The sequence below is a fragment of the Xylocopa sonorina genome, chromosome 11 (genome assembly GCF_050948175.1).
Source record: "Xylocopa sonorina isolate GNS202 chromosome 11, iyXylSono1_principal, whole genome shotgun sequence".
NCBI lineage: Eukaryota > Metazoa > Arthropoda > Insecta > Hymenoptera > Apidae > Xylocopa > Xylocopa sonorina.
In genome coordinates, this window is record NC_135203.1 from 8,951,104 (window position 1) to 8,977,565 (window position 26,462).

The window sequence follows — 26,462 nt, forward strand, 5'->3', positions numbered from 1 at the left end:
TCCACGTATTATGTTGAAGTAATACATTCAAATTCAGCTACGCCTCTTTTCTATACCGCTGGTGCGCTAAATGTGATTATAACAAACTTGCACGCAGCAGAAATGCAGCCGTAAATTTCGCGGGCAACATTTAACGCTAGCGCATCTCAAGATAAATTGTCTAGATTCTTTCGAGAGTTAGAAAATCCGTTTCATTCGAAACGATTCGAGTAATTTCACTGTAATTCCAGGGTGAAACCGAACGAGCGTATAAAACAACGAAAATCCGCACGAAATCTAGAAGAAAGAAAGAAACCTGCCTCGTTACACGGCACTTTACGAGACTGCACCGTAATCAATTGGGTAAAGGAAAAAAGGTGTACAATGAAATGTGACTTTTTTTTTACAGAGAGATCGTTGATCGTGACACCATTCGTGTGATTATTAACGTAAGTAATACCGCGAGGTGTTCGTCATTGAGCGCTCTAGTTAGCAATGTAATTGCATACGTGTACAATAACATTGGTTATCATTAAACGACTTGCACCATCTAGTGGTTTGCGAAGCAACTGGTTTTATCAGCGAAAATACAGACAGCTAGTTTCTGATATTCGGCGAGTCACTCCGATCTCTACGATTTTCTTGCTCAAGACGATATCTTTTCTCCATTCGATATCTCTTTTCGAACTTTTGCAACCGGTTTCTTCGTACACGTGCGATAACGGAAAAAGGCACTCGAAACATTTCGCTGACGCGCGAAACCATGATATCGTACACCCCTGAGAGGGTGCCTGGCAACCGGAAGCACCAACAAGAACAACGGTGCCACGCGTACAGCTGGTAGAGCTGTACGGGGTGGCAGATGTCTTTCTCAAATGTCGCCGTTGAACGTCATCGACATTGGAAAAGTATTTTCCTCCCCTCCGTTGATCCTCGAGATCATCTACGTGGACGGTGAGGGAGATACGCACGTGGTTGTTGCCAGCTTCCGGAAGGATCTCTAATCCATCAGAGTCGTAGCTTATTCTAAATGTTTAATAAGTAGTGAGTCGCAATAACCTATACACTAATCGATAAAAACATTCTTACGCGACAAGTAGAGAGTGTATGACTTGTAATAATTCAGGATAAGTCGGTTGTTCGATAAATAAATTTTGGAAATAATTTTTGATCGAGCGTGTAACGTCTTTTTATTTCTAAAAACGATGCTTCAACGTGCATAATTTTTGATAGGTTGTAATTGTTCAAAGTAAGACCTAAGAATGGCGCATAAATTGCAACGCGCCCCAGACGAGCTGGAGCTCGAGATGATGGCTCAAGCTGAACTTTCGAAATTGAAAAGACAGTACAGGATAATGGAGAACGACAGAGGCACTTGCGTCGAGGATGCGAGGTTACAGCTTCGCAATCAAATGAATATGATCGATCGTTTGGAGTACGAGAAGGCGGAGCTCGTTCTTCGTATCAGAACCGCGGCTTCGAAAACGTTCGCTCGTAAAGATGAGGACACGGAGGAAAAATTGAAATGTCTCTTAACGATGCGAGACACCTACGACGATATGATAAAAACCGAGAGACAAGAAATAGCGGAGCTCGATGATGAAATTCGCAAGGTTTGCTGACCGTTTATCTTGTCTTCGAACGCTGATAACCAAAAGGTATTGAAAAACGCTGTTAACGCCTTCGTTTCAGTTAACAAAAGAGAATACAATTTTGAAAAGGAACGTTCGAACGGATGCACAGCTAAAGGAAAGCGCTATACGACAGAACAGAATAATCCACATGCTGGAAAATCGACTCGAGGTAGCGACTAAGAGATTCAACCTCGCTGTCGCTGAAAATGTAAAGTGCCGAGAAGAAATCGAACAAATGCTGAAAGAAAGGGCACAGTTCACAGCGCTTTGGAATAAACTGCTGAATCAATTAAATACGGGAAAGCAGATCATAAACGATTTAATAGAGCAAGCCACTATCGCGTTTAATCAAAGAGACGAGGAACTGAACAAGATACAAGCACTTCGTGAAAGGTATACCTGAAACCGTAACGAATCTTTTATCATGAATACTACAATAAAATGAAACTGGAAACTTAGTAGCGGCACTGTCGCCACAAGTTTGATGACATTCTTTCCTATCGGATAGTCGCGAAAGTTACAAAGATTAGGTCCTTGTCCCCATTAGTCTGAGCTGTATTAACTACTTGAAAGTTATTCGTATTTCGCGTGGAATGGATTATCTGTAGTTGAGTTAGAAACTCGGAACCGAGAGTAACGATCGGAAGTCAATGGCGCGTAGTAACATCCGGCGATTTCGCTACTTGATCTATTATACAATACTTTATTTGTCGGGTCATTAATCGCTTTTCTTCCTTCCGGTAACGCTGTTTTTTCTTTAAAGGGGATTGAGAGATCTAAAGAATCACGTGTCAGAGATGTGCGAATTACAAAGGACAATGGACAATGAAATGAAACTGCAAGAGTTTCTGGGCGTGAAGGGACAGTATCGCGAAATGGCTGACTTAAATGCCAAACGGGCAGCTGAGAGGAAAGCACAATTGGAGGAGAAACAAAATAAGATCTCGTCTTATAGGCAAATTTTACAAATGATTAAAGAATTCACTGGTACATACTTACATTCGTTCGATCCGTACGAATCGAACTGTATTAATGTTATAGTTTTAACAAGACATCGTCGTGTTTCGTAGGTGAACAAGAGGTTGATAGACTCATAGCACATTTCATTAAGCAAGAGGAAGAAAACTTTGCTCTATTCAGTTATGTGAACGAGTTAAATGATGAACTGGAGGGTCTCCAGTCGAGAATGACACAATTAACAACAGCTATTGAAGAGGCACAAGCTTCGAATGAACGTAACGGTCAAGAGCAAACCGAGACTTTGGAGAAGCTCAAAAAAGAGCTCGAAGAACAAACAATACTCGCCGATGCAGCTGAAGAGAATTTGGCACAGGTGACGGTTTCACTAGTCTCATCGGATATCGAAAACCAATAAAGCAAAAGGTCGAAACTGTAAGTGATTAATCCCATACTGTTCGTTTCAGTGCGACGATGTGATAGAGAAGTTGCTAAAGGGAATAGATTCTCTGTTCAAAGCGATTCGTTGCGATAATTCGCCGATCTTGAAGCTATTGGGCGATCACGAACAAATAACGAGGAGTAACGTTATGCTGTACTTAGGAATCATTGAGAAACGTATCACGCAAATGTTCCACAAAGTATATTGGCTGGACAGAGCGACCAAAACGCAACAGCTGCGACTCGATGAAGAGAGAAGGCCCAGATTGAAAGTACCCCCTATTGAATACGTTGCACCTACCCAACCTTGTGCCTTGTAAGTCCTTTTTCATTCCGTTTACTTTTTCCCACGTCCTTTGTTAACCTTCCCTTACTCGCATCAACTTTTTGAACGTTGAACAAAAAAATTAATCAAATCGCACAGATGTGTCGAAAAAGAGGAATTGCAAATCGTATCCGAAGGTATGGAGCAACCATTGACGCGTGACGAAGCGACTAAAAAGTTGAAGGAAAGACTCGAAGAAGACTATACCGAACTACTGCACAATATATCTGGGTGTCTTTTACCGGCAGCCAGAAAAGTGATACAAAAACGATATCAATAAAACAGTAGTAGTCAGCCCGAAAGTTGGATACACGATCATTAACATTTACGAGGTAGAAGATAATCGGCTGAATCCCTGACGTAACGATACGATTCAAAAAGCTGTTTCCTCACAAATTTTCATCCCCCTCTTTTAGTTTATTGTCAAGCAACAGTAGTGAGTTAATTGTATCAGTATAAATATATTTTATTTCTTTAGAGTATCTATTTACAAATAGTCGAGCAAGTGATTTCAAGTAAAGCGTATCCCTTACGTATCCCTTATTATTTAACCGCGCGTTTCTTTGCAACCTTAATGATCCGTTTCAATTCAAGAATAGTTCGTTTAATATGGTCCAGCTGATGCTCGACATCGTCTTTACTTACAGTCACGGGAATGCTCTTTCTCTTACAGATCTGTTGATACAGATTCCAGCAACAGGTTTTTACCTGCGTATGCTCCAAATTCTTTTCCGCGGCGGTTACTTTTATTTCAGCCACGATTGTCTCCCATTTACGAGCTTGCGCGTCCGCCTTGTCGCGTCTTGCTTGTAATTGCGCCAATTTGTTATTCAATCCCATTAGTCTTTGCGACTTAAACTCTGTCATATGATGCTGTAAAGAAACACATATTCGTCCACCTCATTGTACAATTAGAAACGAAAGTATAATAAATTACGCATTAAGGAGTATCTTTACTATCTCTGTTCCTCTCTCTTCTAATATAGCAAGGTTTTTATCCTCATGCTCAGACAACATCATACGCGCTCCGATCAAGGTTTCGTAACGATTAAAGATCTCGGATATCGAATGAAATTCGCCCGTTTCGCTAACGACTCTATCCAAATAATTTTGGTACTTTTTGTATTCTTCTACGTATTTCTTCATTTTACCCCGAATTTCGTTCATATGAGCCAATTTTTCACTCAGTTCGTCGATCTGGAAAACATATCCTCTGCTGAGTAAACAGAGCTATTTTTGCAATGTTTCCTAAAGAATATTCTACTTGAATCATATTCTTCTCTTATTACTTCTTTCTGTCTTGTCATCTGGCGTTCACATTCTTCCTTAATTTTCGCCTCTGCGCGATCACGTTTCTCCTGGTTTTCTCTTACGAACTTGTTTAATTTTATGAATGATTCGCGGAGAAGCAATTCTTGATGCCTCATCTCGTTCCATTGCTCGTTCATGACATTCCGTTTCTTCTCTTGATCAACCCATTTCGCGTGTAATATCTCCTCAGCTCTTGCTAACTCACACCGCGCTCTGACTACTTCCAACGCCGGGTTTATCCTCGGTTTATCCCATTCAGGATACTTTCTAATACATAAAATACACAACTTCACATATCTTTGGAGATGCTAGCTTTCTTTTAAATTGTGCGGAAAAACGACGCGTGAAAATAAAATACTTTGACAACCTTCTTCAATAGAATTTTACATCAGTTCCCTATAATCATTATCGAACTGAAAATAAAAGAATAAGAGAATATACTTGTAGTGTATCTTAAAGAAATCATAGTAAATGACTTTTTCTGTTACGTTACTTAATGTTACGATCTTCTTGCTTCGACAAGAAGTATTCCATCACAGCCTTTTGCGGATCTGTTGTAATCACGGCTCGTCGAATAAAATCTTTTACTTCTTCCTGTATAGCAGCCATTTTCAGTACGAATAGTTCTTTTTATGCGGTATTTAATAAATTTTACAGAAATTAATGTCAGAAAATGATGTTAAGTTATATACATCCGATCCATTGATCAAACAGTTTAAAATGCAGGCTCGTTTCCTTACCATGAGAAAGTCCCTAGATTTTTGTATCTTACACTAGCTTACAAACTTCAAATACCGATTGCGCAAACAATACTTACAGAGTACTGTGCTCTGTTGATAATTGTTGATATTTAATTTCTAGTTTACTTTGATATGATAACTTCAAAATACAGTCGGTAAACGCACTTAGGAATTATATCTAAAATAATTAATCATATTTTATTTATTTTACATTTTTACAAGAAGTTAATATAACAGCAATGTGAAAAATTACCATACACTATAAGAAAGTAGGAAACAAATAGTTTTCCTTAACATTTACTGTGTGCATAGTTTGCAAAATTTATGAATGAAACTCCTGTCCTAGAAGTGAAAGTTGTTTGAGTAATTGCTTTGCGTTAATGAACGTTGTTGAACCATATGTGATTCGTTTATTAACTCCAGCACCACTTCTCTGTTTCACATAGTCTACTAGATTTTGGTATTCTATGTAATTTCCACCACCAACGATAAAGACAATAACATCCTGAAACGTGGGTCTGTTCTTTGGCATTTGTTCTGTATGCTTTAGCTGTTTCGGATCCAAATAACAATAATCATCTGTTTGAGATGATTGCCTTGATTCCATCAGTTCATCAACTATTTTAGTCACAGGCAAATTATGTTTCTTAACAACCAAGTTTTTTACCCCTTCCATCACAAAAGATGACCCTTGATTCATCAACTTTGAAAACATACTAACTGTCTTAGTCCCACCACCTTCATAACTATTTTGAATTTCTGCTATTCTAGTGTAGCTCCTTAATCTTTTTATGTATACCAGAGGATTCAAGTCACATCCAGCTGCAGATAGTGCTGCCTCAAGTTTATTATAGTCAGTGTCTGACATATTTGTACAAATGTAATATATAATAGCAAGGCGTAATTTATCCTCTGGGGTGCCACAATCTGGATCACTTATTGTTTCGAATATACTTCTATCTAACGTTTGCCTGCCCATTATTTTCTCCTCCAATTCAAAAAATGTATCAAGTCTTCTAGATTTAATGGAATTTAGAATACCTGTGGCAATTGATGTATGCATGTCTATTAGCCGTTTCATTTCTAAAAGCTGTGGTAAATTATTAACAGCACTTGTCAAACGTGCAGTATTATTAGAAACCATTGACAATGCTGCCTCGTTATCATTGTCAATACCCATGGTTGTCTTAAGTTTTTTCACATCCTCTTCAAAAGTACGGTAATGTTCTAGTTCTTCCTGTATAGCTTCAGCTACTCTAGGAAATGGACTACCTTTGTGTTGACACCAAAATCTGTCTTTATTGTCTAGTTCATAAGCCCTAGTCTTTGAACGTGTTCCTCCTGCTGGAGACCTTCCTACACTTTCTTCTACGACAAGTCTGTTTAATGCCATTTCCAAGACATCGTGTGCCAATGCTTGATAAGTCCATGTGTGATGTAACGGCGTGGCCATATCTATGTTGCGGTCCAACATGATTAGAAGCGGTCTCTGAAAACTGTAATGACCAGATGCTTCACTCTCGAATAAATTATTTCTCGCGTCCCAAACATTTTCCCTTAACTTCTTGTCGATCATTTTAGCAACCATTTCTGCTGCATTTCCTCTTGGACACCTTATAATTGGAACAGTGCCCAATGTGACAAACACAGAAAAGAGGCAATCAACTATGATTTCCATTACAGATTCCATTTCTGTATCCTTTACCTCACCACGATTAAGTGCATGGTATGATATGACATCACTGTTTTGATGTCTGAGAATAAACAGATCATCTTCCAATGATATGAAGTTTAAATATTGATCGAATACTTTGTGGATATTTGATACCACACCACCAAGCAATGCAGCAGCTGCTAGATCTTCCATTTTTTGTCTGGTTATTGGAGATATAAAATTTAAATGATAAATATCGTATAATCCATTTTGCAAATCCTGTCCAATTCTACCAAGATTTTCATCTGTTGGCGCGCAAAAATAAATGGCTGGTACCTCTGGAATAGAATCTCTGTCGGAATGTAACTGCATATGAAGCGTAATACCAAGCTCTCTGAGCTCTTTCACTGATATTAACGGCGAAATAATATCTTGCCCAAGTCTGTCATAAATTAAAAGTTTCCATACTGGTACTTGATCCTCTAATTTTTGCTCCGGTTGATTTAAATTTAACATCTGTTTCAGAGCATTTATCTGCCTGTCACGTAAGCTCATCATGATTAACCCGTTTATTGGAAGCTTTACTATTAAAAATCTCCCTTACTTTAACAAGTACTTGAAGGTTTGTAGGTATAAAAAAATTTATCGGAACTTAATGATTATCGTTTTACGTTTGTATAAAGAAAACAAACAACTTAAAACACCATATTGCAAATAAATATGTCAAAACTTTTGACTTTAATTCCAAATTGTCAAAAAAATACCCACGCAATGTGAAAGACTATACTATATAGAACTTAACACTTGTAATATAGGCCACATCAATAGTTCTTTAAAACGACAGAAAATCTCTAGATGACTGCAGAGATGTTGTATCAAATATACCTATGATTGGAAACTATATAATTATAGTAATTGAGGAAAGAAGTAGGCATCTTTACAGTATGCTGTGTGGTGCAAATATTAAGATCACGAAAATTGAAGACGAATCGTACGTAACGCAACACTACACAAAATAGTTTAAAGTTTTTTATGGTTTTTATTGGTAGCAGTGGCCGGCAACAAAATGGGGACCTCATTTTGTTGGGAAAGTAAAATCAAAGAAAAGTTCGATGTTAACATAAGGCTATCGTACGTGACATGTACATAATAAACGAGAATCCGTTTATATAACATTAACGGAACCCTTCCAACCTTCAATATACGATATACATTGAATATTCGATGAGTTTTCGGTGATACGTTTCTGACAGCATGTCCGCAATGGCCGATGACTCTACTTCTCTGCCAAAAAGGCGTCAATTGGTAAACAAACCGAACATTACTTTTTAATATAACATTAATTGTGATCATTCTGTATGAAGTTCTTGTACAATTTTGCTAAAAATTTCGTATCTGTTGTCAATTTTATTGTAGCGGGAAAGAACTCGAAAGTTATATACAGATGACTGGACTATAGGCGATGAAGAAATCGAGGGTCGTAGGACTTTCCAGCTCGATGAAAAAATCGAGTGCGAAAGATACAACCTTAACAACTTCTCCGGACTGTTTCGTGAAATGGCTGGCTCTGAACTAAATCTAGCGTATCTTCAAAAGCATGGTCTCAGCATACCGTTACTCTTCAGGGACAAGTCTGGATTGGGACTGCGGGTTCCCAGTTCGAATTTTTCTGTCAATGATGTCAGAACGTGTGTTGGTATGTCATGCATGTCATACATGTCGGAAGATACTATGTTAATAAATATTTCTTCAATGTTCATCAGGCTCGAAAAGGATATTGGATGTTATGGATGTCAACACACAAAAGAATGAAGACATGACAATGAAGGAATGGCAAAAGTATTATGAAGATCCCAACAAAGAACGGCTGTTAAATGTGATTTCGTTAGAGTTTAGTCATACCAAGTTAGAGAACTATGTACAATCACCTGAACTAGTAAGGCAGGTTGATTGGGTAGATGTCGTATGGCCAAGGCATCTAAAGGAAGCACAAGTGGAGTCTACAAATCTCTTGGAAGATATGATGTACCCAAAAGTGCAAAAATATTGTCTAATGTCTGTAAAGGGTTGTTATACAGACTTTCATGTTGACTTTGGTGGCACCAGTGTTTGGTATCATATTTTAAGAGGCGGCAAAATATTTTGGTTAATCCCTCCCACTGAAAAGAATTTGTCTCTTTACCAAGAATGGGTATTGAGTGGCAAACAATCTGATGTATTTTTTGGTGACATGGTGGACAGGTGTGGTAGGATAAGTTTAACAGCTGGCATGACCTTGTTTATCCCGACCGGATGGATTCATGCTGTGTACACTCCGCAAGATTCTTTAGTGTTTGGTGGAAATTTTCTACATAGTTTTGGCATTGAAAAGCAGTTGAAAGTTGCGCAAGTAGAAGAGCATACAAAAGTTCCACAAAAATTCAGATATCCATTTTTTACTGAAATGTTATGGTACGAATATAAAGCTATCTAAATGATTTGAAACAAATTGCTGTTATCTTATACATTTTATGGTCTTTCGTTGCTTACTACAGGTATGTTCTGGAAAGATATGTTCACGTCCTTCTAGGAAGAAGTCATTTGGACATTACTGAATCGCAACGTCAACATTCAGTTCCACAACATCATCAACATGTACATTTAACACCGTTTGAGTTGCATGGTTTGAAAGCAATAGTTATGTATCTACATTCACTACCTTCTACAAAAAAGAACGTGCCTGAGCTAATTCGTGATCCTGTTGCCTTAATTCACGATGTTCGATGTCTAGTAGAACAACACAGACACGATAATCCAGAAGCAGCTATAACAGGGAATCCTGTTTTGCCACCTCCTCCCCCCTTAACAATTGCTGAAAGAGTAAGTAACGACTTGAATTTTGAGACACTTTCTCTCTCTCTCTCTCTCTCGCTCATGTTAGGTAATTCTAATGTATTTTTCTTACTTAATGTTTTCATGTATGTCATTACATTATTATATAATAGGAGCGCTTGAGGATAACTAAAAAAAGTTTTACAAAGATACAAAGGCATCACTCGCAAGAAAAGTCTGAAAGAGCTTTCCCGCGACGAAGGCGTACTAGATGTAAAAAGTGTGAAGCATGCACAAGAACTGATTGTGGGGAATGTATGTATTGTCATGATATGGTCAAATTTGGTGGAAGTGGTCGTGCCAAACAAACGTGTTTAATGAGGCAGTGTTTGAGACCTATGCTACCAGTTACTGCAGCTTGTAAAGTTTGTCGATTAGACGGTTGGGGTCAGCCGCCTGCGCCATTAATGGGTATATATTTTTTGTTGTCTCGTTAAATTATCATCAAAGTAATAAGTAGAGGTACTACAATTGTCGGTCTTTAATACAGGAAAGCCGACACCTACAGCTCCATCGAGTTTAGTAGAGTGTTCGATATGCTTCGATATTGTACATCCGGAATGTATAGGATTGGACCCTCAGAATATAACCGTTAGTGACGATTTACCAAACAGCTGGGAATGTCCCCAGTGCTGTGAAAGCGGCCGAAATCTAGATTGTAGGCCACGTCAACCTAAGGCCCGCGCTCGAAAGCTTTCAGTATCTAGTGCAGCTTCATCGGCACCGACAACAGATTCTGAAAGGGCAACAACACCAAGTAAACGTTCAAGACCCGAACCCGGCGATGTAAGTCCCCAAATGGAATCTGAAACGGTCTAAGAATACGAAATATTCATGGTTTCTATACAAAAAATTCCAGGCATGGAATGACAGAGAACCGGCTGAGGGTGAACAGCGAACAGCTTTGCGTACACAATTAGCTGTACAATTAACAGGTTCAAGTAGTAAGTCATTGAAGAGACCCCATGTGGTGGTTAGGCCTGTTCCACTTCCGCCTGTTCAAACACCAGGGCCCGATTTTAATGGACAATCTTTAGCATATGACAAAGCAGCATTACTTGCTATTTTTAGATTTTTAAATGCAAAGGACCTGGCGAATTGTGCCTTGGTTTGCCGTACATGGGCCAGATATAGTATAGATCCTAGTTTGTGGAGAAAATTGGACATGTCCCATTCCCATCTAACAGCTTCACATTTAACTGGTATAATACGCCGCCAACCGGAAAATCTGTCCCTTGACTGGACAAATGTTACTAAAAGGCAATTAGCCTGGCTGTTAAGTAGATTGCCACAGCTCAGAACATTATCTCTGCAAGGTTGTACATGGGCTGGAGTCTGTGCTTTGAGAACTTGTACTTGTCCACCGCTGGTTACCTTAGACTTAAGTCACGTATCTGGACTGAATGATTCAAGTTTGAGAGAAGTTCTCAGCCCACCTACAGATTCGAGACCTGGTCTAATCGATAAGACTTCAAGATTGAAACATCTTAAAAATTTATCTTTGGCTGGATGTGATATAACTGATATAGCTTTGAGGTATATAGTTCAACACTTGCCGTATCTCGAAACACTAGATCTCTCTTCTTGCGGTAGAGTTACCGATGCTGGTGTAGCTCAATTAGCGACCCCACCAGCGCAATCAGTAACGAATCTAGCATCATTGAATTTGGCAAATTGTAGATTACTCACAGAAACAACGTTAGATCATTTGGCAAGATGTAAAGTGCTTAAACATTTGGATCTCAGACACACGACTCAAGTTTCAACTCAATCTGTAATTAAGTTTGCTGCAAAAAGTATTCACAATTTGCACGTAACCGACGTCAAGCTGGTGGAAGAAAAAAAGTTTAAAGTAGAAGTGAAAGCTACATGAAGAAATGTATCTGGTTGTTACGAAGATATTCGGTAAGTGTAATTCGGTTACTGTATAAAAGAAAATAACGGAAAACCGTAAAGAACGATAAACGATGAACATAATACCGGACTTTAATTAATTATTATTTATTATCATGAAAATCCATCAGCACTGTATCGCATCTTCATAATGTAAGAAAATGGACCTGACTAGTATAGGATTTCTATTTGATAATGTTCAGTTTTACCGATATCACTATGCGATCTAAACAGGAAAAAAGATACTCATATATGATTTGAAACGACCAAGGAATGTTTTATTTTTTGCTTTTTATTAAGATAGATGCTGTCTTCCTTTATGCCTGGATAGATCTGTGCATACTTCAAAAACATTTTAACGAATACAGGATATTAAATAAGTAATGCAAATTCTAAAACAAAATATGAATAACTAATACAAAGTTGTACTAGCTACATCTAAAGTATACCGAAGTATAGTATAATTCTTAGCATTCCTAATGAAGAAAATGTTGCGTTTAACTAATTGTGCAATCGACAAAATCATTACTCGCTTAATATTCAGTATTCTATTAAATTCAAACGAAATACTTACATTGATAGAGAAGTTTGTACTGGCGTACTGCCGAAAAGGCGAACGTGCAGTATTTGTTTTATAATTCTATACAGATATAAAATCACGAATGCGGGTAAGAGAAATAAATGTTAACGGCTATAGTCTATGTGAATGACTTGGCACACCAATATATCGACGTTATCAGTCGTCGATATAGTAATAAAAAAGAAGACAAAGTTATATTTATTTGTATGTTTGCGTTGGATAAATATCCAGCGTGAAAAGTACTACAAATGTCGATTATTCGAAAATCGTAAAACTAAAACAGCTTGTTGACTATGTAAACACCCATACTCAAATGATAAAATCGGAAACGCGCAATGAAACATATTCGACTATATCATTTCATAATATTAGATAGGTAAAAACATTACGCTGAAAACATGTACATTACACGAATATTTTAATTTTGACCTAAGCTATGTTGAATGTAATGTCCAGTGTTTTTATGTAAACGAATGTACATACGATTTTTTGTTTTCTCTTTTTTTTTATATATATATTATATATATATAAGTTTACTTTTCAGTTATATTTCGTTAACGTGCATATTATGTGTATATTATGTACGTAATTTGAGAGTGATAATAACAATATCGAGCAATAAGAATTTAATTACCTGCACTTGAAGCTAACTCTAGCTCACAGATTCGTTGTATATTTGAACTGACGCTATCTATCATTATCTCTACGAGAGTGTCTCCTAAGGAACACAATTTACTCGCACTAAAATTCAGCATATTTTTTCAACTTAACTGGCAGTGCAATGGTTTCAGTATACTCGTTAACGTCGAACTATTTATGACGGGTACATTTTTATAATTCAAGCAGATCTTAGGAACACACTTAAGGTACGAGTAACGTTCTAAATCCATGATACCACTGTATAGAATATGTAATCGACAGGAAACGACAGTAATATTCTGATTTTTCAAATATAATTTTAAATTTTAAAAATACCGCTGCCATTTTTACCCATTTATTTGTGACATTTCGCATGCCTTTCTTTGGTGTATTAACAGAATTGTCGAAATAGCGGAAGATGAAAAGCTATTCAACAAAACGTGTAACTATAAAACAGAAACTTTATATATTTGTTAACAACAACGATATACGCGCGTAATGTAACTTATATACGTTTGAAAATGTTGCGACGCCAATATAAGAAGCATCACTACTAGGGAATTTGTCATACGTCATGCGAGCGTTTCTTTTCAAACTACTTTAACGGGTAGATGTAGTCTTTTCAAAGTCGTAATATACATAGTTATTTATGTTATTGTGTATTCTAAATAAAATATCGTCGTTGAAAAATAAAGGTTGTACAGTCTGGAAAATCCTGCACGTCGGTTAATTTCAGTTGCAAGAGCATGTGAGTGTTATGTTGATTTTCAGTCTGTAATAACCTCTTTCGAAACTTTGTCGTCGACTAATAATGGTCTTTATTACAAAATGTTTAACAATGTGATAGCAAAAAAAGCGATATTAACAACCTTGTATAAATATTTCTCGCATCTGCAGAGAATATTGCGTATGAATATGTGATGCTTTATGTAGAAAATAACATACTTTTGTCTTTTGTTTTCATCGGTTTATACGTTTTAATGTTTTCCCTTGGCTCGGTTGCGCATGCAAAATATTTACCATAGATACTAGAGAAAACAAATTAGCGCGTTTACGAATCGACACAAAAAAAAAAGGAAGTAGTTCTCTGCTCTACAGTTGATTGAACTAAAATTCTGTTTGAGTGTAAGATTTTCTACAAAAGGCGTCTGGGTGAGTGTTTGTGTACTAGTCTGCGTGTCCGGTTTCTCAAACATAAAATTTTCTATATTTCCATATGTAATACTTATATATGTATGTATACAATTGTCCATAATAATTCTTAGATGTTTCTTTTTTACATTAACTTAACCTAATTCTGCTAACACAGAGTCAAGATCTTCTTGGAGAGTGAGACTCTCCTCTCGCTGTTTTCCTAAATCGTCTTTCAGTCTATCGACTTGTGCTTTAAGTAAATAGTTACCCTTTCTTAACGCAGCCAAACGTCCTTCGTGCTTTTTAGCTTGTTTCTGTGAAATTTTAAACGTGTACAACATAAAAGAATTATTATGTATTATCTTTACTGTTATATTTGTATATTTACCTGTAATGTATTTCTTTGATCTTCCAGAGACTGATCTTCATCTTCTGTTTCAGTTTCATCTTCTTCAGATTCTTCAGATTCTGACTCTTCGGATTCCGTTTCTTCTTCTTCTTCTTCTTCATCTTCATCTTTTTCATCCTCTTCAGCTTCTGACATTAACTTTGCCATTTTATCAACCTCTTTCTGAAGGTGCTTGAATTTCTTTTTCTCCTCTTTCAATAATTTTTGCTGCTGCTTAATCTGATCCTTTAACGCGTGCCTTTCTTTTCTGGCATTGACTGCTTTATCCCTATTCAATCAAAGGATCGTTAATAATCATATATTAAACTCTTTTACATTGTTACTCACTTGAAATTTCTAATCTTGGTTGTTAGAAGTTTGATTTCCCTCTGTAATCGTTTTTCTGCTGCCTTTGGGCTCTTTTCGTCTTCTTCCTCCGAACTTTCCTCCTCTTCCTCCTCTTCCTCTTCACTTTCGCTTAGCTCCTTTTTATCTATGCTTTTCTGAGAAGCAATCTTTGCTACATCTTTTGCACTTGGACAACCAGCCAGTGCCATTCCTGAAACATTGTACCAAGCTGCTTCGTCTCCATCATCTGCTAGCTCAATTACTGGTTCAGGCTCAAGCTCTTGCTCTGATCCCCAAAGCATTTGGTAAAGAAGCAAAATTAAGTGTAAGCATAAGCAAATTAGGTACAATCAATGAAGAACTACAATATTAGATCAGAGATTTAGTTCTCCATATAAAGTTTTTGTTATAATATGCATTGTTAAAACATTGATTAAGCTTTTGCTCATTATCGCGCTTGTAATATGCGCAAATAATTGTTAAATAGCGATAAGTTGTAATCGTTCTCTTACCGGCTTTCATACGTCTCTCTAAAGCAGCATACATTCTTCTCATCTCCTCCAATTCACTCTTCATTTTATCTCTTTCTTCTGATACGGTCATATACTCTTTTTCAAACTTAGCGGCCTCCTGCCTAGCTTGTTGAGCTTCTTTTTTCAACGATTCTGTAATTTTCTCATCGTACTTTCTTTGCTCTTGCACGCTCTTTTGGGATTTCTCGCGTTCAACTTCAGCCTCGAGATTTAAAATTCTTGCCTGTAAAGAGCATTAAAGAAAACTTCAGTAGAACGTCCAATCGATTGCTTTCGCCGATCCTGAACAACAATTCAAGGATAGTACTTGTAATCTTTTGTTCTCTCTTTCTAAAGCTTCCTTATTTCTAAGTTCAAGAGCAAGCATTTGTTTGGTACTTTGTAAGTCATCCCTCACTGCATCAATATCGTCCATGTCGTCCGAAATAGAGTCGTCGGTGGGTTCTTCGGCTTTCTGCATTTGCTCTTCTATTGTCAGTTGTCTCCGGAATTTCCTCAGGCCTTCTAGCACCGGTTTCGACCGGTCATTGGTCTGTACTTTCTTTAGCTTTACACCTTCCTGAATTTGCTTCAGTAATTGGTTATGCATGTTCGACTTTTCGGATTCGAACACAAAGTGTGCCTTCCCTAGTTAGAAATACCCAATCAGTACAACTAGCAAACATCGATCTATTACAATACAATACAACTCCTTTCCTTAACTTCGATGCAGAGTAGTCGGAGGGAGCGTAACGTTGCCAAAAGTTCATTTATTGGAGAAAGGGAGGATAGGGAAAATGGGGCAAGTCGATAAAAACCCACTAAATACGAAGACAGTTAATTTAACGATAATAATATTATTCAGCCACAGTGACTAGGGTTCCCGTGCAGGATAACGGGGTCTGAACAATAACGGCTACGTGTAACTACAAACAGGTCGCAACCACAGTCCAGAAACAAAAGCTGATTCGAATCAAAATCTCATTAACAATTTAATTAATTACACTTGTCGGGGCGTACGCGTCCCTTTTGCTCGACATTCGCAGGGTTAAAAAGAAGGGCTCGAGAGGGACGTAACAAAAGAAAAGGCTTCTCTCTACTACTAGCGACTAATCAACCAACACGGTGAAACCGGTTCCTCCTAAGAGTATCGCCCAAGGGGAATCTGGGTAGGATCGAAGTTCGATCGACGATCACCTGCTGGATCAGCTGTAACCTTGTTCACCCTCTCGATCAAAGGTGCACTCCTGTCGTTGCACTTGACATGCCTCAAGGTCCTTCCGCTTTCGACTTCCTTCATCATACTAGCCCAATCGGGACGTTTCCGTGGTCTCTGCTTAAGCATCTCCAGTTTTTGTTGTTGCGTTTCGTTCAGTGGCGGAAGATCCTTCAGGATCGTTCTTGCCGGTGGTGGTGGCGGTGGTCTCGGAGGTGGCGGTGGCGGGATCGCTGCCCTCGACGAGCTTTTCGATAATGTCGGCGCACCTATTTATAAGAAACGTTTATTTTTATCGTGTCCCAAGCGGTGTCGCAATTTTTTGTGTCTCGTGCGTTTAATGAGAGGAAATTACTGCCTCCAGGAAAAGGGGTAAGTAAATGATTGGAAATATTGTTTACGTTTGTCGATTAGACGCTGTCGTCTTGGTGTGAAACATAGAAGGTATCGATTAGAGCGTAGTTTTAGGGTAACAATTGTCAGAATCCACTTATTTGTGTGCGTTACTGAGATCGATTTTTATTTTTTAGGATTTTTGTCTGGGAACACACAGGGGGAACAATGGCTGAACGAATCGAGTCGTTTTTACGAAGTGGTTCGTGCTGTTACCTGTGCTGCTCTCGCTCTTGGAGAGAGGTATCGTGTCACCTCGAGATCGAGACCTCTCGATTCGAACCTGTCGTTCGAGCTGTGGCCTCGAATTTGGCTCTTGTCGTCCATTCTCGCGGAGCTTCGTCGGCGCCGGTTGACTGCTCTTATTCTTCTCGGCGTTGGGCTGTGATGGGATTATTGTGATCTTGCTCTGTTTTCGCGGCTGTGCATCTGTCGACGGTTTTGCTTCTGGTTTCGCTACACTCTATGAATCGAAGGACATTGAAATTAGGAAATACCGTGTTACTACATATATTCATCATTTTTTTTCCTTACAAACAATTCTATCGTGACTTTTAATTTTCTTTGTCCTTTTTCTCATTCATCATGTTTTTCAAATCTTTTTTAGGTCTGTTTTCTGATCTACTCATTGTACCAGCAACGATTTGCACAGCAGTTGTCAGCCGCCGCGTACACAATTTTTCAAACACAATCACCTCATTGTTCACGATCGAGGAACATTTACTTCTGCGGCCTCCTATCTTAAATCAGTCTGTTATGACTACTTGTAGGACTCGTTGATTCTGACGCACGCAGAAAGGGAACAAAGGAATAGTATCTTCTGTTCGATCGTTAAAGGTAATCGCGTTGAAAAATAGTTAAAATAGGAATATATATCCTTCTCTCCGTCGAACGTTCTTCTATCCTATAGAAAGAAAGTCTCGAGAATTCTCTTGGCAAGTATCGATGTGCGATTCGATCGTCTTTAAATAATCTAAACCGCACTCCCTGCTCGTTTTAAAATTAATATCTTCGATTAGTATTTTTGCAGTGCTATGCCGTTTGCTTCGAAAATTGCATTTACTCATTGGTACATCGTTTGACAAAAATGTTGATGCACGAGTGAAAACATTGTGATGGTCAGTAGAATATTTGTACGTTCGAATGTTTGGAGAAAATTTGCAAATTCATCGTAACTTATCGGTACATTTACGCGAAAGCGTAATATAAACTCGTTAAGAAACTGGCGGAAGACGCAGCTGGCAAGACATTTGAAATAGAAACTCGTGTTCTTTAAATAATCGTGACCCAGAGGCTTATATGCGAGGACCCGTGAGGCTAGCCTTCTGTCTGATCTCTCGCGTATCGAGAAAGTGAAATTAATCTAATCATTTGGTGCAACGCACATGCGCGTGCACGAATAGCTTAACGACGTTTCAATCGGCTTTCAATTATCAGTCGTACTATCAAATTTGGTAGTATTGAATTTCGACTCTTCAAAGTCTAATTGATGCTTATTCCAAATTATTCAAGAGGCTAGATAGTACTATCTATCGAGGGTAGAAAAATTTGTTCGCCATAGGCAACATGTAGGTATAGTTGAAAATATTCTAAAGCAAAAATTAATTGAATGGTTCGCAAAAGATAGACAAAGCGATATTTCCAGATATTATCTGGATTTCCCGTTTGTTGCTGAACTTTCGGTCATAAATTACGTTGCATATCCTGCAACTGTAAAATATTGATCTTAAAGTGGCGGGGCGAATGCCGTAAATCGCGATCAAATTCGTCGATGATCTAATCGCGACAGTTGTAAACAATATCGTGACGTAAAACGTTCATGACATTCGCACGTGTCTTCGGAACTTTCGAACATCACGTTTTTCGCATTTTCCTCGTATCCAGGATCCATTCCTATCCGGTAGATTGACGTGGCTCGTTGCCAAGATATCGAAAGTATGCGTTTTGGGATCGTCGCGCGTCAACGAGAAACGCAAATAAACAAAACAATGGTTTAGATTGTTTATACAAGCATAAGGGCAATTTGGGGAAGAAAAGAAAAGGGATGAAGGGAGGTAGTGCAGACTACGAATCGTTGAGTCATAAATCAAAATCTTTGTCGCTTCATGATACGTTGTTTCATCTTTCTAATAATAATTGCAGACGCGTATATAGTTCGAATGCAACGCCCTTGTAAATTTCTATTTGTCGAAATGTTCATAACGCAAACTTGTTACACGACACCCACGCGGGTTATAAATAGTAAGCTCTGGTGACTTTGAAACCTAATATCTGAATGGAAAAAGACTGCACAAGATGGGCATGATTCCTCTTCTGTGCGCGTTTCTAGTAGAATGAGTACGTATCGAATCAGACAACGCGTTAACACTCCCGAAACGTACGACAAAACGATGCAGTAACAATTCCACGTATGAGAAAAAGGATCATAATTTTTCGAACGCAAATCAAAGTAAACTTTCATAGATTAATTATTAATACCAAAAACGTTTACAATATTCTGAAATATTTTACGACAAAACATTGAGTACAAGGAAATACTCACTTTGAGGGTAACTTTGGTAAACGCAGGCGGTTCCTCGGCGGATGTTTTCGAGTCTCTCCTGGAGTTAAGAGTCCAGGGTGCTGTGGGCATCGGCAAAGGTGACGGACCATCCTTGACCCAGGGTGGCCTGAAGGTGGTCCTCTGCGGTGGTTGACCACCGGCGCCAGGCATTCTTCTTTCGTTCTGTCACAGGATTTCTCTTCTCCTATTATCTTCGACGTCCGTTCCGATTTCCACTTGTCGGGGTGACAAGGACACCTAGGTGCTAGAGTATCGGTTCTCGAGGACCGCGAGAGATCCTCTCGAGGACGTGTACGACGCTCCACTGACGGACTCCTGGACGCCGAAAATGAGAAGGTGGGGGACTCGGTTTTACGTGGGAGAGTGCCACGACCCACTTTTCTCGAGACGGTTCACACTCGGGAAATCTTCCGGATTGTCCTCGCGGTTCACTGGTCCCGTTTGATCGAGGGTAGATGTTCTCGCGGTGGTACCGGTGATGCCTTCACCGATCCGCGAACGACTCGTGCGTCGACGAGAATTGTCGGAGACCGAAGTGGCTGAGAATTTTTGAGAGTCTGGGAAAGATTGAGACCTGGACCACACATCAGGGCCACGACTGCACCTCCCTAACCGCATGGTATTTTCGTCGACGTGACGTCACAGAGAGACGCAAGCTCGAAATAGAAGACGGTCCTCTTCTTCTAGGATGGTCTCCGTTAGGTGACTCTCTCGCGGTTAAGACGCCTCTTTTCTTGATCCTACGACGTGTTGCTCACGTCTGTTTACGATGCACCCGTGCGCCGATCGACACGAAGGTCGATCGATCGTCACGCTCGTCCGTGACCAGAACATCGTCCGCTGAATCTCTTCGACCTAGTAACACTTTGGCACTTTATGCGCCGGCAGTATAATGACGGGATGACATCGTCCTTCTTATGCCAAAACTATGAATGCGCAAATTACGTTTTTCACTAAGGAAGTGGGCTGTGTCGCTTGTTTGGCTCTTAAATGCACGCTACAACGATGAAACGACGTTTCGCGGTTAAACTTAGATCAGTAGTGAGATAATTTGGACGAATGATTTAGAGTGATAATTTATAGGAAAAATGATACAAGGCATGCGACATGTGAAACAGTTCACTGTAACGTTTAAGAGTCATTACTGTTGCAAAACGAAATAGAAACATTATTGTACTCTTTTCAATGAAATATGATAACGGTTTACCCATGTTTTCACAATCCTTAAACCTCCCTTCGAATTCGAAATATTTGCAGCAGATCATCAGCGGAGCTTGTCCTTTTTAAAGGGTGGGACGATACCGGGAAAGGCAGTACCAGCGAGCAGCACAGAAGCATAACGAGGAGTTCCTCAGGTACGATTATTACCAACAAATAGCGAGATACTTCGAGCGAGAATGTCAAATCGCTAAACACTACGATTCGTGGAATTACAAGAGTCCAGATCCAAAAGGCGAAATCGAGAAAGCGAAGAAAGCAGAAAGGCTTCAAGCCAGAAGGAACAAGTTAAGAAATCTATTGAAGGAGGAGGATGAGACGTACAGAAAAGAGCTCGAGGAACGGAAAAAAGTAAAAAACCGTCGGACAGAGCCACCGTTGGAGGTCTGGTGGCAAAAGTCAAGGGAGGAACGCCCGGAACAGAGTATCTATCTTCCTAGAGCTTGTCGTAGGTACCAGTCCTACTTCGTCTACCCCAAAGAATCGAATAGTCAACGCTGGAACACTCTCAGAGATACCAATCTGCAGTATTCCCGCGTTTGCAAAGACACGACGAATTTTATTCAACAGAACGGACAAAATTTTTATCGTAGAAGCTCGAAAATGAGCGAAGACAGCGGCAAGAGTGTCCAGGAGCAGCAAAACGTGGCGAAATCGCAGGATTCGCCAAATTATTCTTCGCATCAATATAGTAGCGACAGCGGAGTGCCTAGTTCAAGGTATTCAGCTCGTTATGCTCGCAGAAGTTTGGAGAACACTAACGTGAGATACGACGATTCTGGCGATCCACCAAGCAGTCCTCAGAGTGGATCCCCTGATTCTGATTCTCCCACTGAAAAAGTCCCGCTGTCGAATGAGGAAATTCCTCTCAGCGAAGACGATAAGGAGAATAAAACAAGGGATACAAAATTAAACAGCCCACAAACCGATACATTAATCGAGAGACGTACCTCTAGCTCTATGGAAGACATAAAAAAGGACGAGTTAGATTACGCAAAGCAATCATCGATCGATCATTTGGAGGGAAACGTGGATACAGGTAGATCGGAAAGCTCGATGAGCGAACAAAGAGCCAAAGAATATCAAGTTACGACAAAGAACGACACTAGACAGTTCGAAATTGAAAAGAGCATGCCCTGGCTAAGAATGATCCCTGGCGATAAGAACCTTTCGAAACAGATGTTCCTCTACTTGACTCACAAGGAATTGAAACGCAAGATCGAGGACCTCGCCAGGAGGGAACTGCACGCTTGCAACAAGCAGTCCTGGGATGAAGCTTTGCGACTGAGGGACATGAGGAACAAGGTGGAGCTTATTCGAGAGAAGGAATTGTATAACACGGAGAATCTCGATCTGGACGAAGAATCGAGAAAGTTAGGATTTATCAACATCTATAAGAGGGAGGCGGAACTTAATGAACGAGAAAAAGCTTGCATGGACATGACGATGTACAGGTAAGCTTTAACGAGTGAAAATATTATTGTCAATGTATCACGATCGATCACACGGACAGAAATACTTAACTATTATGTAATGTTACGTGTGAGCTAATCGAGCTGATAGATATCGATCATCGAACGTATTGTTAGTTTCTTTTAATGTTTGAATTTGTTGCAATACTGCCACGTGACCGTGAGCGATGGTAAGGGTCTAGGACGACGAATGGCATACTCTCTGCTTCTCGAATTAGTCGAACTCCATCGATGTTGCAAACGAATATCGTGAGTCATTCAAGTCTTTCCTCGCGCACGCTGCACACTTGCTCGCGTTGAGCGTAACGTAAATGCGTGCCAAGACGTTCGTCATCCTGTACGGCCTACATTCGTGCTTCAATAGATCGCAAATAGTATGATGGTTTGCGATCGAATTCCTAATGAAGAGATTGTACGGGTAAAAAGGAGACGTTCATTTTTTTTCCATAATGTTTTTAGCGAAGATGCAAAGGCTATGTGGAAGAAGTGGGTGTACGAGGACGAAAGATCTGTGACCAAGGATGCGCGGCAGCAGAGGGAGAAGTTGATGAACAGTTTGGAGAAAGAATGGCAGAATCTCGCGATCCGTGATAAGGAGAAGATCGCTCAGTCGTATCAGAGCGTGATGGCCGACTCCGCTTTGCAAGAGGAACACAAACTGGCCCCTGCTATTAATGCGGCCAGGATGAAATCCGTCTCTAGTTCCTGGAAATAGACCGTAGATAGAATTTCATAAATTCGTAAGCTTGGTTTCACTGTGCCAGGCTTAATACAATCGTTTGCATTTCAATGAGTGCGCCACACTCTTTCGCAACAGTGTATATAATGTAGTAGTGTAGTACTATGGTAGTGTATACTATTACATGTATTAAAAAGAAAAAAAAGACTGTTGAGGTATATTTCTCAAACGGAATAAAATATAATGGAAAAAAAAATTAAAAGGAAAAAGTAAAAATGAAAATACATTTAATGGTTAATGACTTAAACGGTAAAAATTGTTATACGTTATTAAAGATTGATTATATAGAAAATACAACTAAAATAAATGCCAAATTCATTATTACATTCGATACTTTGGATATTCGAGTATATAATTGCAAAATTATTTAAAAATCTATTATTTAGTTCAGCGAGTTTTCGTTTATATTCTGTCGCTGCAATTTTACCATTCTAATTGTTTTTCTATTAGTATTATCACAATCTTTTGTTACCCATTAGCGTAACTAGCTTTCCCATTCAGCGTAGTTTACAATTTAATTATTAAATAATATCGCAAATATTTAATTACTCTGTGTTATATTATTATATATGGATAAAATTATCACTTCGAGAACATTTACGTTTAATTGTTTATTAAAAGTATTCATGAATTGGAAAGTGTCTATGTAATTTATAATTTGCGCGTAATATGTTGAACGATATAATTCAAATAGCCCGCAAGAGATCGTACGCCGATAACATTTGTATTTATTTTCTGCGCAGGACGCGAGATGGCACGGCGAGGCCGGTCAGTCGCTCCGCGGGAGTGGAATGGCGCGCAGTGCCCGCGTTTGTTACTGCAAAATCGTTTAATTATATTTCCCGATGGTGTCAAGACGCACACACGAGTGACATTTAGTGCACGAATCATCGATGCCTCGGAGAATACTACTGTCCATGCAGATGGTTCCATCTTCGCACGCTTCGTACAATTGTGGCGGTCCATTGAATGGTGAGTTTGTCAACCAACATTTTCTTCCTCATTTTACAAAGAATTGTATGTGATTCTCGCTGCGTACTATACACGATCGTATGTATAATTAATTATGCCACATTATTACTGCTATCACGAGAAAGATTCGATCTCTTATGACATATTATATTCTACAACCGAGCATTACGAGTTAGCTACGTGCGACACAGTACGACTCTTTGTTTCGCTATTGATAAACACAGCGTAACCTCTCGAAACATTCGCGCAGCGTCACAATTTTCGGAATATCCTTGCGAAGTGTGATAAAGTGTCGTACGTGGCTGGCAACGTATCAAAACACCCTGTCCATTCTGCGAATGCGAAAAGTGAGTCGTTTTTTCGTCGATGCGAGCGTTCGGTCGTAAGTCGTAGCTGTATAGCAAATTGAGGGTAGCAGCGTTAGCACTTAATTATTGTTCCGATGTAGTCGGAACTGTTAATTAAGGGGCCACCGTTTCGACGAACGGCGCGAAAGAATTTACGAGGAATTCGCAGCGGTATAGGCTAGGTGGTCGCCCATTAATCCTCGGGCATACTTAGCGACAACGACCAAATTAGTCGGCCTATCCGTCAAAAAGAGCATTTCCGTGGTAGGCGTGCGTTATATCCGCCGCGAACGGACCCGCCACATGGTGCTTCGCGCGCAGACACGCTTGCGCACTCATCTTCATGGTGCGCCACGAGTAATTTGTATTCATACATGGTGTGATTTAAACGTTAATAACATAAATACCGCCTTTTCTCTCGAATCTTTCGAAAAAAACAGACATTTCTATCTCAACTGATCGAAATAAAATTCATAGAGAAGCCATTCGTTCCTGCGTTTGTAGAGTATACTCGACTTTCGAAGATTTATGAAGATTTAGCTTGGAAAACTCGACTATACGCTACGTAATACTATTCCATATCATTCTTACAAAAGCATAGGCTTGAAGCGATCCGCGAACAAAATGGAGCACGTTTAACAAACTACCGTCATCGTGTGTCCCTAAGGGGCCGTACAAGATGCATTCGCGTGTTACTTTTTCATCTGTCCATCGATGTTGGTATTTCGTGTTAACATTTAAATCACATCCACGTTGTACATCCGGGCCAGAGATCAACCAGCCTCGTACGGCAGAAAGATCAAGAGAGAGAGAGGAAAGGAGAGAAAGAAATGTAGTTTGTAATGCGTGTATCGGGCGTGCAATGGCCCGTGAAAGCTGACTGTCTGCCTGGCACCCAGGAGAAGAGGGATGCAGCCACGCCAGCTATGTTAATTAAACGCGTTTCTAGCCCCCGCATAGGAAATCAGAGAAAAAAGGAGATGAGACGAGCGGTGCTCGAGGAGATGGGGCTACGTGAAAGAGGGTGCCGGCTAATAACACGTCCCGTACGACGAACGCACGCCACACGCCCGTCTTCTTCTTCTTCTTCTACTTCTTCTTCTTCTTCTTCTTCTGCTTCCTCCTCTACCTCCGTCTGAGTCTGCTTCTTCTTCTTTTCTCGTTCTCCTTTCGCCATTCTTTTTTCTCCTCGCCCCTTGCTCGTCTTCTCGACGCTAGAATATCGTGAGAGACCGGCTAACCGTTGTACGGCTATCTTTCCCGATACTTTTAAAGAAGAAACATTGTAAAGTAATGGGGAAACGTTGATTAACCGATAGTGTTCCTCACCTAGTAGATTCGCGATTCGTTTTCGACGGGAAAGATTGATTCAGAGGAATGAAAGTAATTCTGGTACGTTATAGGCGTATTCGGTAGCGTTCTTTTAACTGTTCCAATCATCGAAGCGGTTATCAGATGTAGCGCAAAAGTTTTTCCTTGCATTCTTGATAATTCTGAACAATGGTAGGTTTGGCAGGTCTTTATTATCCTGCGAGCCCCATTATCTCCAGCTCTTTATCTCGAAAAATAGTGCGTGACTTCGATAAGTTACCGTTCAAAAGCGATTAGTTTAAATCGCGATAACTTTATTCCATGTTACACGGAAATTACGCCTGTTCCGGTTTAACGCCTGCGTAAAAAGCGTGATACCGACTACGTATATATATAAAAAACGTGAGAGGGAAAGGAAAGAAACAGCCACTTTCGAGAGCCGGCTAAAGTTACAGCCAGCGACAAATTAGTCGGCCAATAACGGGTCCGAGGGGTTGCTGGGTTCCACGGAAACGCAGACACGGACCACGTGGCACCCCGTAAAGGGAAGCAATGAAGACAGCATATGTCTGACAACCGCTTAATCATCGGGGAAAATTTTCTGTCGTCGACGGATCAGCCTCTCGTGCACCGGCTCGGCTTCCAACGCGTCGCGGGTTCACGTGTTTCGCACCTTTGTTCACCCGGCTACGACCGCGATACCGTTTCTTTACGATCGCTCGATAGCAATTCGCTGCCGCGTTTCCCTGTCCCTTTTAGAAGTTTCCGCTAACTTTAATGCTTCTGAGAAGCGGCCGGCCGAACGGGGTACACCGTTCGCGTGCA

At 39.8% G+C, this 26,462-nt stretch overlaps 6 protein-coding genes across 8 annotated transcripts; 3 read left to right on the forward strand and 3 right to left on the reverse strand.

Annotated features, from left to right (window-relative positions):
* The first annotated feature begins 1,183 nt into the window (after positions 1-1,183).
* On the forward strand, positions 1,184-3,888 carry LOC143429083 (coiled-coil domain-containing protein 63). The gene is made up of 6 exons (XM_076904480.1): positions 1,184-1,592; positions 1,672-2,006; positions 2,377-2,600; positions 2,684-2,946; positions 3,038-3,327; positions 3,436-3,888. Exons 1-6 carry the CDS (start codon positions 1,242-1,244, stop codon positions 3,614-3,616), a joined length of 1,644 nt encoding a protein of 547 aa, XP_076760595.1. The 5' UTR covers positions 1,184-1,241; the 3' UTR covers positions 3,617-3,888.
* Positions 3,808-5,394, reverse strand: LOC143429084 (coiled-coil domain-containing protein 42 homolog). 2 transcript variants are annotated; one of them, XM_076904482.1, is made up of 4 exons: positions 5,141-5,394; positions 4,626-4,914; positions 4,294-4,533; positions 3,808-4,209 (listed from the first exon to the last, which is right to left on the reverse strand). In XM_076904482.1, exons 1-4 carry the CDS (start codon positions 5,254-5,256, stop codon positions 3,880-3,882), a joined length of 975 nt encoding a protein of 324 aa, XP_076760597.1. In that variant the 5' UTR covers positions 5,257-5,394; the 3' UTR covers positions 3,808-3,879. The 2 variants fall into 2 exon arrangements, 1 of the variants encoding a protein (XP_076760597.1); XR_013102503.1 differs by lacking the exons at positions 3,808-4,209; positions 4,294-4,533 and having other exon boundaries at positions 4,800-4,914; positions 5,015-5,254.
* Positions 5,395-5,559: 165 nt separating this feature from the next.
* On the reverse strand, positions 5,560-7,839 carry Slh (sec1 family domain containing Slh). Its single transcript, XM_076904478.1, has one exon. It carries the CDS (start codon positions 7,597-7,599, stop codon positions 5,710-5,712), a length of 1,890 nt encoding a protein of 629 aa, XP_076760593.1. The 5' UTR covers positions 7,600-7,839; the 3' UTR covers positions 5,560-5,709.
* A 226-nt stretch (positions 7,840-8,065) lies between these two features.
* Positions 8,066-11,853, forward strand: LOC143429078 (jmjC domain-containing histone demethylation protein 1). The gene is made up of 7 exons (XM_076904475.1): positions 8,066-8,346; positions 8,458-8,737; positions 8,805-9,492; positions 9,576-9,900; positions 10,026-10,323; positions 10,403-10,698; positions 10,772-11,853. The coding sequence occupies exons 1-7, from the start codon at positions 8,296-8,298 to the stop codon at positions 11,783-11,785; spliced, it is 2,952 nt and encodes a 983-aa protein (XP_076760590.1). The 5' UTR covers positions 8,066-8,295; the 3' UTR covers positions 11,786-11,853.
* Positions 11,854-13,511: 1,658 nt separating this feature from the next.
* On the forward strand, positions 13,512-23,329 carry LOC143429082 (uncharacterized). The gene is made up of 3 exons (XM_076904479.1): positions 13,512-13,772; positions 20,868-22,250; positions 22,728-23,329. Coding segments are annotated over exons 1-3 (1,641 nt in total). The 5' UTR covers positions 13,512-13,770; the 3' UTR covers positions 22,984-23,329.
* LOC143429079 (uncharacterized) lies at positions 14,204-20,119 on the reverse strand. 2 transcript variants are annotated; one of them, XM_076904476.1, is made up of 8 exons: positions 19,558-20,119; positions 17,232-17,478; positions 16,604-16,891; positions 15,735-16,054; positions 15,407-15,650; positions 14,895-15,180; positions 14,547-14,835; positions 14,204-14,472 (listed from the first exon to the last, which is right to left on the reverse strand). In XM_076904476.1, exons 1-8 carry the CDS (start codon positions 19,726-19,728, stop codon positions 14,311-14,313), a joined length of 2,007 nt encoding a protein of 668 aa, XP_076760591.1. In that variant the 5' UTR covers positions 19,729-20,119; the 3' UTR covers positions 14,204-14,310. The 2 variants fall into 2 exon arrangements, with proteins under 2 accessions (XP_076760591.1, XP_076760592.1); XM_076904477.1 differs by having other exon boundaries at positions 14,895-15,105; positions 19,558-20,116.
* Positions 23,330-26,462: the final 3,133 nt, after the last annotated feature.